Below are 16,498 nucleotides of genomic sequence, written 5' to 3' on the forward strand. Positions count from 1 at the left end.
AAGATAAGCGTGTTTGTTGTTTTTCACTGTAAAACGCAAGATACGGCTCATGAACAGGGCTGAATCACAACCTGGGAGAAGGATCGATTGAATAGTATCAACCAGTTGAAAGGAATCAGCATTAATTCGTATTAAAAATGGAGTGTCAATCTCCCGGTAATTAAAGAAAAGAAAGGAGGCAAAGAAGAGAAAGAGGAGGATAAGTAAAGAGAGAAATAGTTATACTGTTTCTGTTTCTGTGAGTGCTTGTAGTGTTTAGATTACAAGAGGATATGTCAATCAACTCAAATTTTGGTTACACCAATGTACCTCTCTTCTCCACTCTAATTATCCTGAGCATAGAAGTCGATAATCTCCTCGAGGTTAAGCTGAAACAGAGAAGAGCAATCATTATTCATCAACCAAAGCATATGCTCAAACAAGATAGCATCCACGTCCACGAAAATCACCCTCCTCTTCTCCCTTCTCGCATCAACTTGACTTCCATATTCCTTCTTCATTGTGTCAATCAAAGCCCGGAATGGACTCTCCTCCAACACGAAAGGGTCAACCAAAAATTCCCTCTTCTCTTTCCCTACCACCACCGTCACTTGTCGGTCCAAATCGCCATATCCATCCTGCCTCAGAGGCCGGTAGCGTAGACCTGATGTCGTGCAGCGCCTTCGCAACAAGGAGACAGGCAAGACCAAGCAATCCATGAAACTAACTAACGTTGGAAGATAAAATATTACGCTAATGACTCTTACGGTGCGTGCTGTGTTATGGCTAGGACAATGGAACAGGTTATATAAATGTGGAAGTGGGGTTTTCGAGGTAAGGAAAATTATGGGGATTGGAGAGGTTGTTATGATTTGGGAGTGAACGTGAAGGGTTTTGAATGGGGGGAAGGTGTTTGACAAGTTCCGGTTGAATAGGCCAAGCAACGGCTAGAGAGAGAAGGAGGGAGTATTTATAAGCAAAGCAAAGGAAAAGGTAATTATAAATGGTAGTGTGTGTTTTAACGGGTTTTTTAGGTAGTAATGTTTGGTTGGGAGTAAAGGGTTTTTGCTGGCCAAAAGAGCCGTTGGCTTGTGTACAAGCATATCTCTTTGGTAGTAGGAATTGGAATAAGACTTGTGATTGAGCAAATACCACTCTCAATCACTTGCGAGTGTGCCCATCAATTCTCAGGATTGCTACATAAAGAGTAAGATATCTCTAATTTTGAGGTATTTAAATCTCAACTTAATTTATAATATTCGATTATAAGGCATCGAGGAGGGCTGAATTGTTGAAGATAATAAGCAACGCACAGTCTTACCAGAAACATTGAGTTCATGGGAGACTATGCCAAAGGAGATTGTAATTCAGCAAAACAGAGAAGAGGGTGAAAAAATGCAGCAACACTTGGCACTGACTTCGGTGCGAGCTGCAAAGAATTGAGAGGCGCGTGGGAAGAGACAATATCCGTGTAGGATCCGCGTCAGGCGGCAGCAGCAGCAGCGTCGTTGTGTTTGAAGTTCGATTGCGATGTCATGTGCAAAAGTCCGCGTTGAAATTTATGCGTTTTGTGTCTTTCCTACATGCAATTCTTGTCTACGTGTAGAGTTAAAACACCCACTATATTATCTATATATCCAATTCATTCATTCACCATTACATTATTTGTTTTCTTTTTTTTTTTATATATATAGATATTATTACATATCAAACTTTTTTATGCATATTTTTTTCGTAAACAAAAGTAGAGTTTTTACATTATATTAGTTAAAAATTTAAATTTAGTAAAATTTTAAAAGGAGTATCCCATCCTTAAATCAATTTACAATAAATTTTTTTATATATACAAAATTTCGTTTACCCATCATTCTTAAAATTTAATCATAAAACTAAATATCTTTTAATCAAAGTCAAATAATCATAAAAGCGTGATGAAATTGAAATCAATACATTAATTTTCTTGACAAAAAGTTTTTAGCTTAAACATTGTCTTCACTTATAGATGAGGTAAACCAAATGGACAACCAAAATCAGTTAATTCCCGCATACGTATTAGGACGGGCACATTTATATACAAATGTGGTCAATTAACCGAAGGAAATTTCCTGAGGTAGTTCATCAAGCATCATTAAGAAGGTTCATATGGCTAAAAATGAAAATAACAAAAATTTAGGTAAGGTTGTATACATGCATAAACCCTGTTAGGTTTTTTTTGGAATAATGAAATTGTGATGATGAAGAAATAAGGTGGAAAATCAGTTCCAACTTTACAGTCTTGTGTTAGGAGCCGCCCAACGATCCTTGGGTGGTATCAGACTTTCTCCTCACGCGGTTTCTGTGCTTGTGCTTTGCATGTGGCTTCAATGGGTTTTAATCATTAATAATTTATTCACACTTCCATCATTAAGACAAAGCATGTTTCAAAAGCCCACACTACAAGTCTTTCCTTGGTCGTTGGTGCTCCATGATTTCAATGACTTGGTTCTGTCAAAGAGGATTCCAGAAGATTGATCACCCAGACCTAGACTTTGAACATGTCCACAGCTTTTACAACTCTGGGTGGTATGCACTGTTTTTGACATGCAAGCACCGTCTTACAATGATTTGTCTTCTTTCTATTCGGATTTACTCTTTTTTTAAAAAAATTTGTTTATTAATGTTTGAATATAAATCTTGCAACATTAAATATAAAAATATTAGTATGAATGATATCTTAATCAATCTTAGAGATTTCTCCTCTAAGAACACTGGTTAGGAAAAGCAATAAAATAAAATTAATTAATCAATTATGTGATATATGGAGGACTCCCTATGATAATCATATTCTTAAAATGAGTTTTACATCTGAAACCTACCAACAGCAACCAGTAGAGAAACAATACTCGGAAAAAGTAAATTTGAGATTCTAAGAAATAGGTGGAATGTTCTCAGCTCTCAACAGCAGCCATGTTTCGATGAGATGAAGAAAACTTGAAAACTACTCAAAAGAAGAAAGAAGGAAAGAGTCGATCTAGAAGAAAAATGAATCCCTACCATTCCTATTCTTTAAGGCATGTTAGCATTTGGAATTTGATCTCTAGCTGTTATGCAAGAACCATCACCAAGTTGATGCCCAAAGTGCTCTACTGTTAATTCAGTAGCATCTTCATTGTGGAGTGTGGCCAGTCCAAAGTGGGTACATTTGCATGTTGTTATTATGAATAGATGGAGCAGAATTACTGTAGAATCCAGACCCCCGATTAAGAGCGCTGCCGCCATTCTCATCAGAAGACTCACTTGAGCCCCCTTGCGAAGGAGGGCTACTGGTTGATGCTGGAGCTCCAAAATTCAGCATATTTGGTGTTAGTAAGGAAGGTCCAGTTTTCAAAATATCTGTGCTCTGTTTTTTCCCATCTGCTATAAAGCTGCCAACAATAACCTGGCAGGAGATAAAAAAACAGTCATGAAACAAGAATGAACGAAACACATTGACTTATTTGCCATGCCATGACAAGTCAGACACTTCCTTTGATACCCAGATGGTTAAACAGTAAGTAATGGCTTCCGCGATGCAAACAACTAAATTCAACTAAGTTTCAACCCCAAGCTGCTCAAGGCTTCTGAGGTGTGCATGCAGAAAATATGTCATCATATTATTATAATTTTACGGTAATTAGTAATTACACATACGAACAAGGCAATTGCAAACACAGAAGTAAGAGAGAGATACCTGAACTGGTGATGCTGCCTGTAACATCCCCGCAACTCCACCACCTAATACTCGACCATCAGATCCAGCCAAGGAGACACTCAAGCCACCGGACCTGCTGCGACTACCATTATTTTCAGAAAGCAAGAACGAACCTGATAGAGAAATAATTTCAAATCGGCCCTGCAATAAAAAATGATGCCATAATTAAATTGTGCATAATTGATAAAGGGAAAATAATTCAAACTGCTAAAATTGTATAGACCATTTTGGTAATAAATATTTCATGTCTTTATAACCGGATAAGGATGAGATTTCAGCTTAATGTGTGTTTGATGCCATTAGCTATAAACTCTGAAATAAACTCGTGATAAAACCCATGCGGTAAGTTTAAAAAAAACAATGGCTGCATAGGATTATTAGCCTTCTTCAGTTCATATTTCCCTCTGTTCACGTCAACAATTTGTACATGTTAATTCATCTCTCCTCTCAATCTCTCACTTTCACATGCTGGCTCACCCACTCCCTGTCTCTCACATCAACCTTATTTTTGCTAGCTCTTATTAATGGAGGATGTTCAATACTTTGAATATGAATTAGCAATGCATGAATTAGCAGTGCATAGGAGAAGACTGACCCAAGACAGCATTTCATTTGGGTTTGTGTGTATCATTTTCTGGTATATGGGTTTCCAATGTAAGGTTTCCCACCATAAAATCTATATGCTGTCTTCTTCTTCTTCTTTTTTGGGTACAGACAATCTATATGGTGTTTTTTACATGGACATATGTGTCTATGCATATGGATTGCAGTGTTTTGATGGTTTGTTAGCTATCCTTCAAAAAAATGGCAGCTATGCTTTATGTTTTATTTTGTAAGATTGTTGTTATTGCTGTTGCTGTTGTTAAATTGGTGGTAATGGTATTTTCAGCAAATTAGTAGCATTTAGGAAGAAACAGCATAATAGGGAATGGAAGGGCAAAACAAAAGGAGGGAGCATCCATTCAAAGTATCAATATTTTACCCCAATTCTTGCAAGCAACAATTGACTCAAATTTCAAGGATCTTCCAAAACTGTCCTTGGCTCATAATAATTCCTCAAGGTCCAAGAAGGGATCAGATAACTGCATATTACTTGCAGCTCCCTCTTCTCAATTAGTTGGCCTTAACATCCTATATCTGTGACTGCCTATTACACGCATATTGACATGAAATTTTAGCTCTAAGCCTAATAATTGTATCTAAGAATTCATCTAGCACAACCACACTCCAAAAAACCCAACTAGCACATATGAAGACTGGATAAAAAAAATGTAGCCACACTAATGAGTCCTTGGACTGTGATCCTAACATGTGACAAGAAACTTATAATACATTAAAAATACATTTTCTTAAAATTAAATGCGAAAATATAGAAAGTATTCTCCCAAAGAGAGAAAGACACCAAGGTGTGTGTGCAATACGCACACATGACATAGACAGAGAGAAAGGAAACTCTTTTATTTTTTCTGTCAAGGGTCCTTCAGCAGCCTTGGAAATATGGAAGCAATCCTATCTAAGCCAAGGTGCTGAGCAGATGCGTTAATAGGCCTAAGCTTACTTTATCACATCAATCTTAAATGATGTCAAAATTACCTCATATGTCACTGTACCACCAGACATTGCGGGTTGGCGGAGTGTAACATTACAGATGGCACCATTTGCAGAGAGAATACAGACTGTGCGAGGTCCTTGCTGTGAAAAAGCCATAATTTTAGCCGCTATATCCTGCAAACCAAAAGACTACACAATAAGGCACAAATAACAAGTTTCAAGAAATACAAACATGAGCAATCAGAATATTTCCAAGAAGAAAGTATCGCAAGTTTGTTGTGCAATACTATTTAAGATAGATCCATCAGTGATGGAATAACGGTATGCATTCTGCCTCAAGTTATCAACTGGAAGATGTAAACTAATCCATCCACCACACTTAAACACTCAATTATAGAAGTATCTCTGTCAATGAATCTTCAACAACAAAAAATAGGGTAAACATGTCATGACTAAAGCTACTTTCCACATCCTATACACAATTTCCATTGCCCAGCATTTGGAGTGTGCAAACATCCAGTTAGAGCTAAATCACTTGATAGTGCTCCACTTAGGAATTATAGGATGAGTTGCTTATTCAATCATTTTTCAAAATCATTATGCTAGAGTTGCATTTCGAAGGGCTCGAAGAAATTCCTTCACGGTACTAATAAACAAAATGGATGATTTCACCGACACAGGAAGCTTAAAACATTTAAAAATTCAATTTAAGAACTTTTAGTTATCCCCCAAATACAAATGCATTAAGCCAAGAAACCCTCACACAATTTCAAGCCTGCCTTCAGATACATAATATTTTCCATTCCCTCTGAAACAACAGCAATTATAACTTCATATATTACTTATAAAACAAACTCACCTCGCCGGCTTTCACGGTGATCACATGAGGAGTAAATCCCACCCCTCCAACTCCACCTGCTCACAGAAACACACACAAAAATTATACAACAAAATATGATAGGAAAAAGACTATAACTTTGACTCTTCAACTCTTACTTACCTAATGCATCCATCTGTCTTTTTCCAGAACCCGGTGGCCTGCCACGGTTCCTTTTAGCAGGTGGTTCTGACGCAGCACCTCCGCCACTACTACTTCCTAAACCGACAGAATCACCGCCACCGTGATTCGCGGAGTTAGAAGCAATAGGAGTGGTGGGTGCCAATTGTAAAAGAGCAATGTTACCATCAGGAGCATATTTTCTAGGCCTGCCACGCTTCTTCTTCATGGCCGGCTCCGTGTTGTACCGTAACTGCGGCGATCCATCAAACCCGACGGAGTTGAGCGAATCCAACGGCTTGGGTTGCTGCTGATGTTGATGGTGTTGATGATGCTGATGATGCGGCGGCGGCGGTGGAGAAGATAAGGAGTTGAAAGGGAAACGTGGGGTGGAAGAAGGAGGGATGGCAGGCGTCGGATTAGGGCTGATCATGCCGGAGTTCGAAGGGTATGATGAAGATGTGGGTCCCATTACCATCTGTTGCGGTTGTTGTACCTGTAATCCCCCTGCCGCCGGACCTTGTACTTCTCTCGACTCCATCCTCTCTCTCTCTCTCTCTCTCTCTCTCTCTCNCACCTACTCTCTCTCTCTCTCTCTCTCTCTCTCTCTCTCTCTTTTCTAAACTAAAATTCTTTATTTTTCTTCCAAAGAAAATGGGAAACGGAAGAATCGAAAAAGAAGTGTAATGCGAAGCAAGTTCTAAATAGTTTGTGTGAGTTATCTACTTTGAGAACTGGGGAACTGGAAGGAACTCAAAAGGAAGAGTACAAATAAAATTAAAAAACTGGGGAATGAATGCCGGAAAATAAGCCCATTTAGTTATAATTAAAATAATAATAATAAAATAGACTAAAATTGTACCCTCCAGGTAGGGTTTTTTCTTTCTTTTTATTATTTTATTTTTATTTTTAGGGTTTTAATACTAGATTTTTTAAAGTACCCTTTATTTGCCCACAGATTTTCTTGTGGGGAAGCCGATTGAATTTTACAGTAATTTTTAAAAAGGTAACGTGGCAGGTTATGGGAGGGTTAAGGGTTTTTTTTTTTTCAGCGGAAAGTGAGTTCAGAGCATGTCCTGACTACGTAAACCAAATCTCTGTGTGTCTTTCGCAAAAGTTTTATACTTATGTTATTCTACACCGATCTTGAATTTGATTTTAGAGTTTATAGTATATTAGAATTCATGTTGCTTATTGTAGTAGGCAAAAAAAAAAAAAAAGTTTGATTGGCCTTCTTTTTAATTTTTTTTCCCTTTTTACAAAAGCAAGGGAGTAGTAGACTTTGATCCCAAGATTGGGAGCCTTGTTCTTGTAATTGAGAATAAAATGGTAATGAATCTAATTTTTGCTAAGGATCCAAATACCTGGTAACAAAATTTTTAGTAGGCTTGGGGCATGTGGTAGATATGATAGTGATTTTGTGTCATATTTGACAGACAAAAACAAGACTCCAGCGATGTACAGTCATTGATGGATGCTTGCCTGCTTGAATGAAATACAGATGTAACTGCCATAATAATGTCATATCCATTTAATGGATACTACAAGTTTTGGAAGCTGTCCTGCAAAGAGCAAAAAATTTTGAACTTAAAAAGGGTCAGAATCTATATGGAAAAAGGCCCAGAACCCACCCACAATAATTTCAAATTCGATATTCAGGAATCACGACCCGACCCGGTGAGAGCATTGAACCACCTACAAGTAAAATGAAATTGAATATGTTCTTTTCTTCTTTATGCGTAAAAGACATTGATGTGCCTCAAAATCTCCCAGAAACATGGATGATGGAGCAAAGACTAGAAATGATGCTTAAAAGGGTATGCTGATAACCCTTTCATTGCTGTACAGCACCTTGAAAAGAACTTTTCCCACTAAAGAAAAGCAAAAGCATAAAAGTTTGATGGAAACGAATCCTTTTGAAATTTCACAACAACATTGGGAAGGGAGCAGCAATGTGCAGCCCAAAGCAGTGGGATTCACTACTTGCCCAAAGCAGCGGGATAATCTACACTGACCTCAGATGAATCCAATTCCAAAATCCAAACTTCCCAGGTTCCAGCTATCCTGGTCATACTCGTTTAAAACTGCGTATAGTTACAACAAAATGTGTGATAATCTGCGACAAGTAATACAGCATCATGTAATAATGGGACCGTGTTTTTGTTCTAAATAAGGGCTAGCCTTTACAAGAAAAATAACAACCAAATACTCAAAATAATCATATTAACAAAACTCCACTATGAGGGGGAAAAAATGCCTAATAATTCAAGAAACATGAACACAAGCTGCATCCTTTAGGGGGTAATGGAGGCTCATTCACCTTGCCCTCAAGGTAAAATACATGCAACAATCACTTTGCTGAAACAGCTAGCAAGAAAATATCCTCATCACTGCTCCACTTCTGTGACACAATCTCACAGTAGCACCAATGTTTTTAGCACCTGACCTCATATGAGCCAGCCTTGGTAATATAGCGAACCCACTCAACCGTGTTATACCCACTCTTCTCCCATACCTGCAAAATATTGATGAAGTCAACACAGCGTTCACCTAAAGGAATCACATATACATTCAGAGTACATAAGAATTCTGACCTTAAGAAACCGGACACGTAAACCAGAGGCTGTAAACATTGGAACCTGAGAAGAAAAATGCCAATAAGTTACATCTGTATTTCGCTTGTCTAAGTGTCTTCCATAAACATGGTAAGGTGTCAAGATTCCCTGCCTAAGTCACCAAACTGATGCTCTTTGGCATTTTCATGAAAAATACAAATAAGAGGTTTTGTTTTCAAAGATGTGTTTAGAGAACCAAATAGAACCTTAATTCCCTTTATAATCCATTGATCATCCAACTATCCCATGTTGCACCCCCCAATTCCAAATTTTCAACTCATCAAGCATACCTGGAAATTCAACTACCTTTAAAAGGATTAAAAAGGGAAACTAGACGACCGATGACATACATTACAAACAATGAGGTTAACAAGTACAGCATCTTTATTTGAAATTTATAAAAAGAAACTAGAGGAACAATTTCAAGAACAGCAATATCTTTTCTATATTTTCCAAGAAAAAATATTGCAGTAGAACAAAGCAAAATGAGTCTAACATTATTAAACAGTAAAAAAGTAATCGACTTAGGCACCTGAAATTCCATCTGAATTGGTGGCCTTGTCCAAGACTTCTTTTCTGCCATCGTGGAAATTAACTCAACTTCTGCGCTCAAGGTTGGCTCTGTTTGTCCAGGGAATTTTCTTATCCTAAAAAATCACATGAATATATCATTTAGCAATGACTCAACTCAATCTAAAGATAAACCATATATAGAGTGAAAACAAATGACTAGCAAAGGATAATAAACTCATTGGGCAATTGGCAAACAGATTGGTGCATGGAGAGGTTTGTGGTTGGGACTGCAGCACACAAAATGTTTTGGCTAATCCACCCTTAAGATGAGAAGAAAGCAGGCAGGCAGATTCTTAATATTAAAGTGGAACACAGAAGATATGCGCATATTAACAAACAAAAACACTTACTTCCAAACCAAGCAATCAATAGCAGCATTATACTTTGCTCGACCTGATGTGACTTGGAAACTCGTTTTCGCTGTTTGTTTTGGGACAGGAATTTTGATGACAACTCCAAGAGCAAACATTTTTGCTCCAAAGACACTTTTAACCTGAAATATTAATAGAAATAAGCCAAAAGGAACCATGAACTTCCATTATGGCCAATTTCAAAATGTATGATTGCAAACCTTAACGTTTACTTCCATTCGTGTTCGACCAAGTTCCTTGATTGTTGGCAAAACCCGAAAAGGAAGATTAACACCCTCAGTGATACGGTACCTATGCATTCATCAAGTCAAAAGGAACATTAAACAAGCATATATAAAAGAAATTTGAATTGCAGAAACATAGCAAACTGAGATCATTCACCACCAATAGAAAAGGCAACAGATAGAGCCCCACACCATTAAGCATTCATTTTCACAATCTATATCAAAAAGATTTCTAGGTTCAAATGGCATCTGAATGATCAACAGAAGCGTTCAGAAAGTCACATGGTGAGCAAAGATTGAATGCAGCATGGCAGTCCCAGATGCAACGGCCTTACCGTCACAATTATATAAAGTAACAAAACTTTGCTACAACTGAAGTTACATATTAAATAACATAAACTTGACCCACAAAATAAAATATGGGAGAAGACTTTTAAGCTTACTTCATCAATTCAAATTCACCATCTGGTGGCACAAAACTAACAGTCTTTTCTGAGTTGAATCTTGTAAGATTTACACACTGATGGAAAGTAACATCATCGAGCTCGATAGTCTTGCCACTGCAAAATGTAGCATTGTAAGAGATAGAAATCATAAAGTTAAATTTTCATGCTTTGAAAACAATATCAGAAAATTTTGACTTCATGCAAATGGGAGCAATATATTGAACAAAGAATACAAAAATTTAGAAAATAACAAATGCAACATTGACCAGAAAGAAAACAAGAGGATGATATATGAATAAAGCAAACCAGAATACAATGAAACATGAATGCAATTTGAAGCCACCTTTTAGTAGGACGGGATTTTAGTTGTGATTCCTTTTCAAGCCCAATTTTATCATTCAAGCCCAACTTCAAATCAGGCATTCCAGAGAGGAAGCACTTCATAAGAATCTTTCCTGTAACATCACAACGCAGAACACTGCCTGCAATCCCCAAATGGTTTATAATCAGCCAAAAGGCATCAACAAACAAAAACACTTTCAAAACCAGTACCAACCTTTTGAAGACATAAGTAGGTTTACACTTTCCACGATGTCCAGAAACACCTAAAACAAACAAATGTTAAAACCAGCGGAATTGCCACATTCAGTAAAGAAAGGAAGTTGACAGAACTCAGAAGCTAGATCACCTCATTCTTTTTATAAACAAGTCCCTCTCTTCGCCAGCCAACAGCACCTGTAACTTGTAATGTTGCATTTGGAACTGGCTTGTCTGAGGGCTATTGATTTGTTGCACACAGCAAATGAAAATGATTAATGAGAACGCAACTTTATAGAAAATTTAAAGCACAAATTAGACCTAGATCTTCCATACATGTATCATCCACATGCATCAATCCTGAAAATACAATCCTGTACAACATAGAATACAATTTACCTTGGATGAAAATGGGGATCGCACTCCTTCCTGAGTAATGTAAAGCTTTAAAATTTCAGGAGAAAGATTTTGTGGGTAGCCAAAGTCCATGATTTCTGCAATGTCAATGCAGAAATCAAACATTTAATCATTCAATCAAACAACAATTTGAACCCACGGCTAAATGATTTTCTTCAACCTTCCTTTCTGTAGAATAAATGTCTGGTATAGAAGGTAGCATGCAACCTAAAAGAGACAAACTATAATTACTTATTTAACTGTCAGTTAATTGACCAATTGAGTCTGCAAGTAATATTCATATGTTTCAGCTGCTACCACTAATTATGCCAATCTAAGCTCCCTAACACAGTCCATAAACCATGAGTCAAGAATCAGTGGTAGTGAATACACAATATAGAAATGCAATAGGATATCATGCATCAAGCCAAAAGAAGAGTGTCTGAATACAGTAGAAACTAAGCAAGAGAATGCATGAGGAAGGAGGTACATTTAACTGTCCTTAAATCACATACCATCCAACAATTCGTAAATCAGAACAAAATTATTACGAATAGCATCCTCATCAAAAGCACCACCGAAATAGGATTTGAACAATGCAACAGCCTGCAAAAGAAGCAACAACGACAGTGTTACTGTCAACCACCATAGAAAAAAAAAAAAACAAATTGCACATTTTTCTAGAGGAATATGAGGTAAATCTTTTCTATATAAAAACAAAGAGCAAGATATCTTTGACTACCTCAACAACAAACTTGAAAGCGCAAGCTACATTAGCATTGCTGCTGACAACAATTACGATGTAGACATTGCTGATTCTCATGTAGAAGAAAGAGCAACCTCCAATCTGTCGCACGGGACATGTACCGAGTTCTTTCGTTTGCATTATGTGCATTCGGAAGGCATCCACCATATTTCCCCTAAATGGAAAATTATACGAATCAAACGCACACAACAACAATACCAAAAGAAACTAAAGAATTTTCATAAACCTCACTCAAACCTCGCTGTTTCATAGAAAATGAAAATTAGCTATTAGGAGAAACCTAGATGCATTCACGCCAAACTCACAGAAATTAATTCTATTTATCAAAGTTATAGCTCGAATTGAAGGAAAAAAGAGAAAGAGTTACCCGACATCGTCGCGGTAAAGACGATTGATGAGGACATCGCCGCGGAGATTCAAGAAGTAGATGGCAGAAGCGGCCACCGGCATCTTCGATCCAGTGGATCGTGTCCCACGTCAAATGAAGTGAAATCTATTGAGAATTGATTGGATCGGCGGTGGTTGAAACCGGTGAAGCACCTGGATCTGGTAAAACAGATGGCGTTCGCTTTCGATTTTGGTTTGGGTTTGGTGATCAAAGCATCGGTGAACAAGAGAATTGAAGAGAAGATGGAAATTGTTTCAGAAAACCAGTTTTGTGCAGTTCGCCGTTGGAGAGTTTTAATGGTCAAGGGACATTTCCGTCTTTTTATTTTAAGCTTTCGAAATATAGCTATCTTTTCAGAATTTTAAATACTATATGTACAATAATGTAATATTTTTAAAGGTTAAATTAAATTGAAATTAATTATATTTGGTTAATTCGATTTAAATTTTTTTATTTCGATTGATTTATTTAATTATTTTAATATCTAAAATTTACAGAAAAATTTATCAAAAATTGATTATTCATAATATATCTTTAAATATATTTTTTTGTATAAATATTATTGACATTTTTAAATATAAAAATTATTAAAGTATTTTATATATTAAGTATAAATACTATTAATATTTTTATAATATAAATAAAATCCACTGAATTGACAAATACTCATCTTTAAATATATTTTTACAACTACTAACATTTAACAATTCATTTAACTACTTTTAATGAAATTAAATTGTCAAAATAGAGATATGTGATTAATTTGATTGAAGTGAAACTTCTTTTTGAAACTTAATTATAGGAAAGGAAAGTAAAAAAAAAATAAGTAAGTGGTTTTTTCTTTTTATGGAAGGAAGAATATTTTTTATTCTTATCAAGACGGATGACCATAAATCCATATTGAGCATAAGCTATTAGAAAAGAGTCAAGTGAGAATATCATAGTCATAGAGCGAAGCCATGAATCTCATATCGATTATGTATTAGAATGATATTGGATATTTAAAAGATCACACCACCTTTATCTGTAAGGCGTTTTTTGTGAGATAAAATAGTAAGGCCAGCAAGAAAAGAGATGATTCGGATTGTGACAGTTGTTATCATAGCAGATTCTGAGCGTATTGACGATGAAGTGTGCCATTAAAGACATTAACCCTTAATGAAGTGGGGATGTTGAAGCTCTCCTATAACATAATGAATAAAGTAGTGGAAAATGTAACGGTCCGTGTGAATCCCACTTTACATTTAAAAAAAGTGAGAGCTTTTAGAGAGAAATCTCATTTTATATTGAAGAGAAGTTAAATATCTTAGAAGGAATAAGCTCTCATAGGGGAATCTCAATTTACATTGAAAAGAAGTTGAAGCTCTTAGAAAAAAGCAAATGAAGTAGGAAAGAATGTCACGGTCTTAGTGTAAAATCATGTGAATTCCATTTTACATTAAAGAAAAGTGAACACCCTTAAAATGGAGCAAACAACACCTTACATCGAAGAAAAGTGGAAGCTCCTATAAGAGAGCAAATGAAGTGGGCAAATGCGGCCCAATAAGTTCAAAGATGTAAAACGAAATATTCAAATGAGGTTTTTTATTATTGAAATTAAAAAAAATTATTAAAATTTTATTCTTCTAGCTTTTTGAGATACAAAATTTTTAATTAAACATTTATAATCAAGTTCTTCTAATATTTCTTTTTCAATTGATAATATAGTCCATCAATTTAATATTTCTTGAGACATTATTGATCTTAAATAAGATTTTATTACTTTTAGTTTTGAAAAACTTATTTCTTCTGAAGCAACACTTATTAAAATTGTTAACATTATTCTAAAAGCAATATATGCATTTGGAAAAGAATCGAGTCTTCTTATATGATTAAGTATGTCAATTATACTGTTTTCTTCCTGTATAATTTTTTTAAAAATTTTTAACTTCAAAAATAAATCTAAATCATCAATATCAGAATAGTTATTATATTTTAAGGAACATTCAAGAATAAAGCAATATTTTTTCAAACTATTGTCATCTAATGACTTCAACTTTTTGCCACTATATCGAAAACAAAAAAAATAATTAGTTTTATATATAAGAAAAAGAATAGCAGTTGGAAATCATCAAATGAGTTGATTGAAAATAAAAGAAATAAGTGAGAAAAAAATAGTTGTTGGAGATAATTAAATACATATGATCGTTAGTTAATTAGAAATTAGAGAATATAGTTGAGAATTAATAGCCTTCTAAAAATAAAGAAGTGATAGACAATTGAGATTTCTTAGACACATAATTAGAAAAGTAAGAGAACAAATAATTTTATTAATTATTTTTTACTTATATATATATTTTTAATATAATTATATATTTTTAATATAATTAAATATATTATAATTATTATAAAATTATAAATCCATTTCAAATTTGGGGTCTTCCCAAATTGGAGACCTAAAGCCCTTACTTTGGTGGCTTCACCCAAAAGCTAGCTCTGAAAGTGGGAGAGAATGTCATGGTCCTAGTGTAAAACCATGTGAATCTCACATTGAAAAGAATGAAGTGGGGGAGAATGTCACAGTTTTAGCAAATAACCATGTGAATCCTACATTGAAGAGAAGTTGACAAAATCTAGAGAAATGACAGCTTCTAGAGGGGAGCGGACAACACCTCACAAGATATGGTATGGACAACACCACTTATTCACTTAAATGTCAAAAATTTCTGCTTGTCAATATAGATTTATCAAAAAGTAATTTATATATTAATAGTTAAATACTACATAGAAAGATAAATTTTATTTATATGAGTACTAGTCACATAATGACAATTGAAATTTTTAGTTATTTTTTATTTTTATTTTTTCCATTTTAAAAAAATTCTAAAATTTATATTTGATATAATAAATTTATCACTTCATTAGTAAATAAATTTAAAATATAGAACCTTCAAAAATAAATACTTATAATCTAAAATGTATTAACTTTGAATGATTTTGAATTTTTACTTTTACATGTTTTACGAGATGACATTTTATAACGAAATGATAATGTATAAAATATTGTACATTAATAGTGCATTAAATATGAATTCAAAATTTATAATTGAATATATAATTTATAACAATCCATAAAAAGAAAAAAAATCATATATAAACAAGATGAATGGCTTATTTTTATACTTTACTTATTTTTTAAATTTATTGGCTTAAATGTCCAATGTTACTATATAAAATAGTTCTATCACTTTTTTTTACTAAACAAAATATCACTTTATAAAACTAAGAAAGAATTAGAGAGAGTAGTATCATTTCAAAATTATAATCTCTATTTAATTCTTGTTTACTATTACTTTATTGAGTTAAAACTTTTATGACATAATATATAAAAAAAATCCTAAATTATTTAAGAAGATATAAATAAATCTTTATACTTTTATTACGTTCAATCAAGTTCTTATATTTTTATTTTGAGTCAAATATATTGTTATGATTAATGATTAACTTAGTCAAAATGTTATTTGTCATTAACACAACATAATGTTGACGTTATATGCTAAAATATCATAATTGATGATGATGTGATATACTGGTATATCATACTTGATTATATCATGACATGCTATTTTGACATAATAATATGATCATATGGTATTTTTTATTTTTCATATTAATGCTAGTATTATGTAGATATAAAATGATAGGTGGTATTTTAACTAATGACAATTATCAATCATTAGTGATAAAAGCTTATATGATTTAAAATAAAAATATATTAACTTGATTGAATATATTAACAAATGGAACGTTACTGTTGAAATTTTCTTTGGGGTGGTGATGCTGATCATAAACGTATTCACTTAATTAGGTGGAATCAAATATGCAGACCTAAAGAGGAAGGAGGTTTAGGTGTGAAAAGGCTACACGTGATGAACAATGCCTTCTT

At 34.4% G+C, this 16,498-nt stretch overlaps 3 protein-coding genes across 3 annotated transcripts; all 3 read right to left on the minus strand.

The window, feature by feature from the left end:
* On the minus strand, nt 1–963 carry LOC18606055. Its single transcript, XM_018116875.1, has one exon. It carries the CDS (start codon nt 696–698, stop codon nt 324–326), a length of 375 nt encoding a protein of 124 aa, XP_017972364.1. The 5' UTR covers nt 699–963; the 3' UTR covers nt 1–323.
* LOC18606056 (AT-hook motif nuclear-localized protein 13) lies at nt 2,754–6,830 on the minus strand. The gene is made up of 5 exons (XM_018117931.1): nt 6,261–6,830; nt 6,120–6,175; nt 5,303–5,434; nt 3,689–3,850; nt 2,754–3,397 (listed from the first exon to the last, which is right to left on the minus strand). The coding sequence occupies exons 1-5, from the start codon at nt 6,796–6,798 to the stop codon at nt 3,125–3,127; spliced, it is 1,161 nt and encodes a 386-aa protein (XP_017973420.1). The 5' UTR covers nt 6,799–6,830; the 3' UTR covers nt 2,754–3,124.
* LOC18606057 (AP-2 complex subunit mu) lies at nt 8,279–12,879 on the minus strand. The gene is made up of 13 exons (XM_018117930.1): nt 12,553–12,879; nt 12,162–12,339; nt 11,935–12,025; nt 11,423–11,517; nt 11,175–11,264; nt 11,043–11,091; nt 10,830–10,968; nt 10,484–10,600; nt 10,017–10,107; nt 9,796–9,938; nt 9,405–9,519; nt 8,852–8,896; nt 8,279–8,772 (listed from the first exon to the last, which is right to left on the minus strand). The coding sequence occupies exons 1-13, from the start codon at nt 12,633–12,635 to the stop codon at nt 8,692–8,694; spliced, it is 1,317 nt and encodes a 438-aa protein (XP_017973419.1). The 5' UTR covers nt 12,636–12,879; the 3' UTR covers nt 8,279–8,691.

Source organism: Theobroma cacao, chromosome 3, assembly GCF_000208745.1.
Source record: "Theobroma cacao cultivar B97-61/B2 chromosome 3, Criollo_cocoa_genome_V2, whole genome shotgun sequence".
NCBI lineage: Eukaryota > Viridiplantae > Streptophyta > Magnoliopsida > Malvales > Malvaceae > Theobroma > Theobroma cacao.

Excerpts from the sequence above, each read along its gene's own strand:
- LOC18606055 (XM_018116875.1), bottom strand. The coding sequence starts at position 698 with ATGGATTGCTTGGTCTTGCCTGTCTCCTTGTTGCGAAGGCGCTGCACG.
- LOC18606056 (XM_018117931.1), bottom strand. The coding sequence starts at position 6,798 with ATGGAGTCGAGAGAAGTACAAGGTCCGGCGGCAGGGGGATTACAGGTA. Across the intron at positions 5,435-6,119 it reads TCACCGTGAAAGCCGGCGAG|GATATAGCGGCTAAAATTAT; the intron begins GTGAGTTTGTTT and ends TTTGGTTTGCAG. Across the intron at positions 3,851-5,302 it reads GTGGTACAGTGACATATGAG|GGCCGATTTGAAATTATTTC; the intron begins GTAATTTTGACA and ends TTTTTATTGCAG.
- LOC18606057 (XM_018117930.1), bottom strand. The coding sequence starts at position 12,635 with ATGCCGGTGGCCGCTTCTGCCATCTACTTCTTGAATCTCCGCGGCGAT. Across the intron at positions 11,518-11,934 it reads GATTTACGAATTGTTGGATG|AAATCATGGACTTTGGCTAC; the intron begins GTATGTGATTTA and ends TTGACATTGCAG. Across the intron at positions 10,969-11,042 it reads CCTACTTATGTCTTCAAAAG|GCAGTGTTCTGCGTTGTGAT; the intron begins GTTGGTACTGGT and ends TGGGGATTGCAG.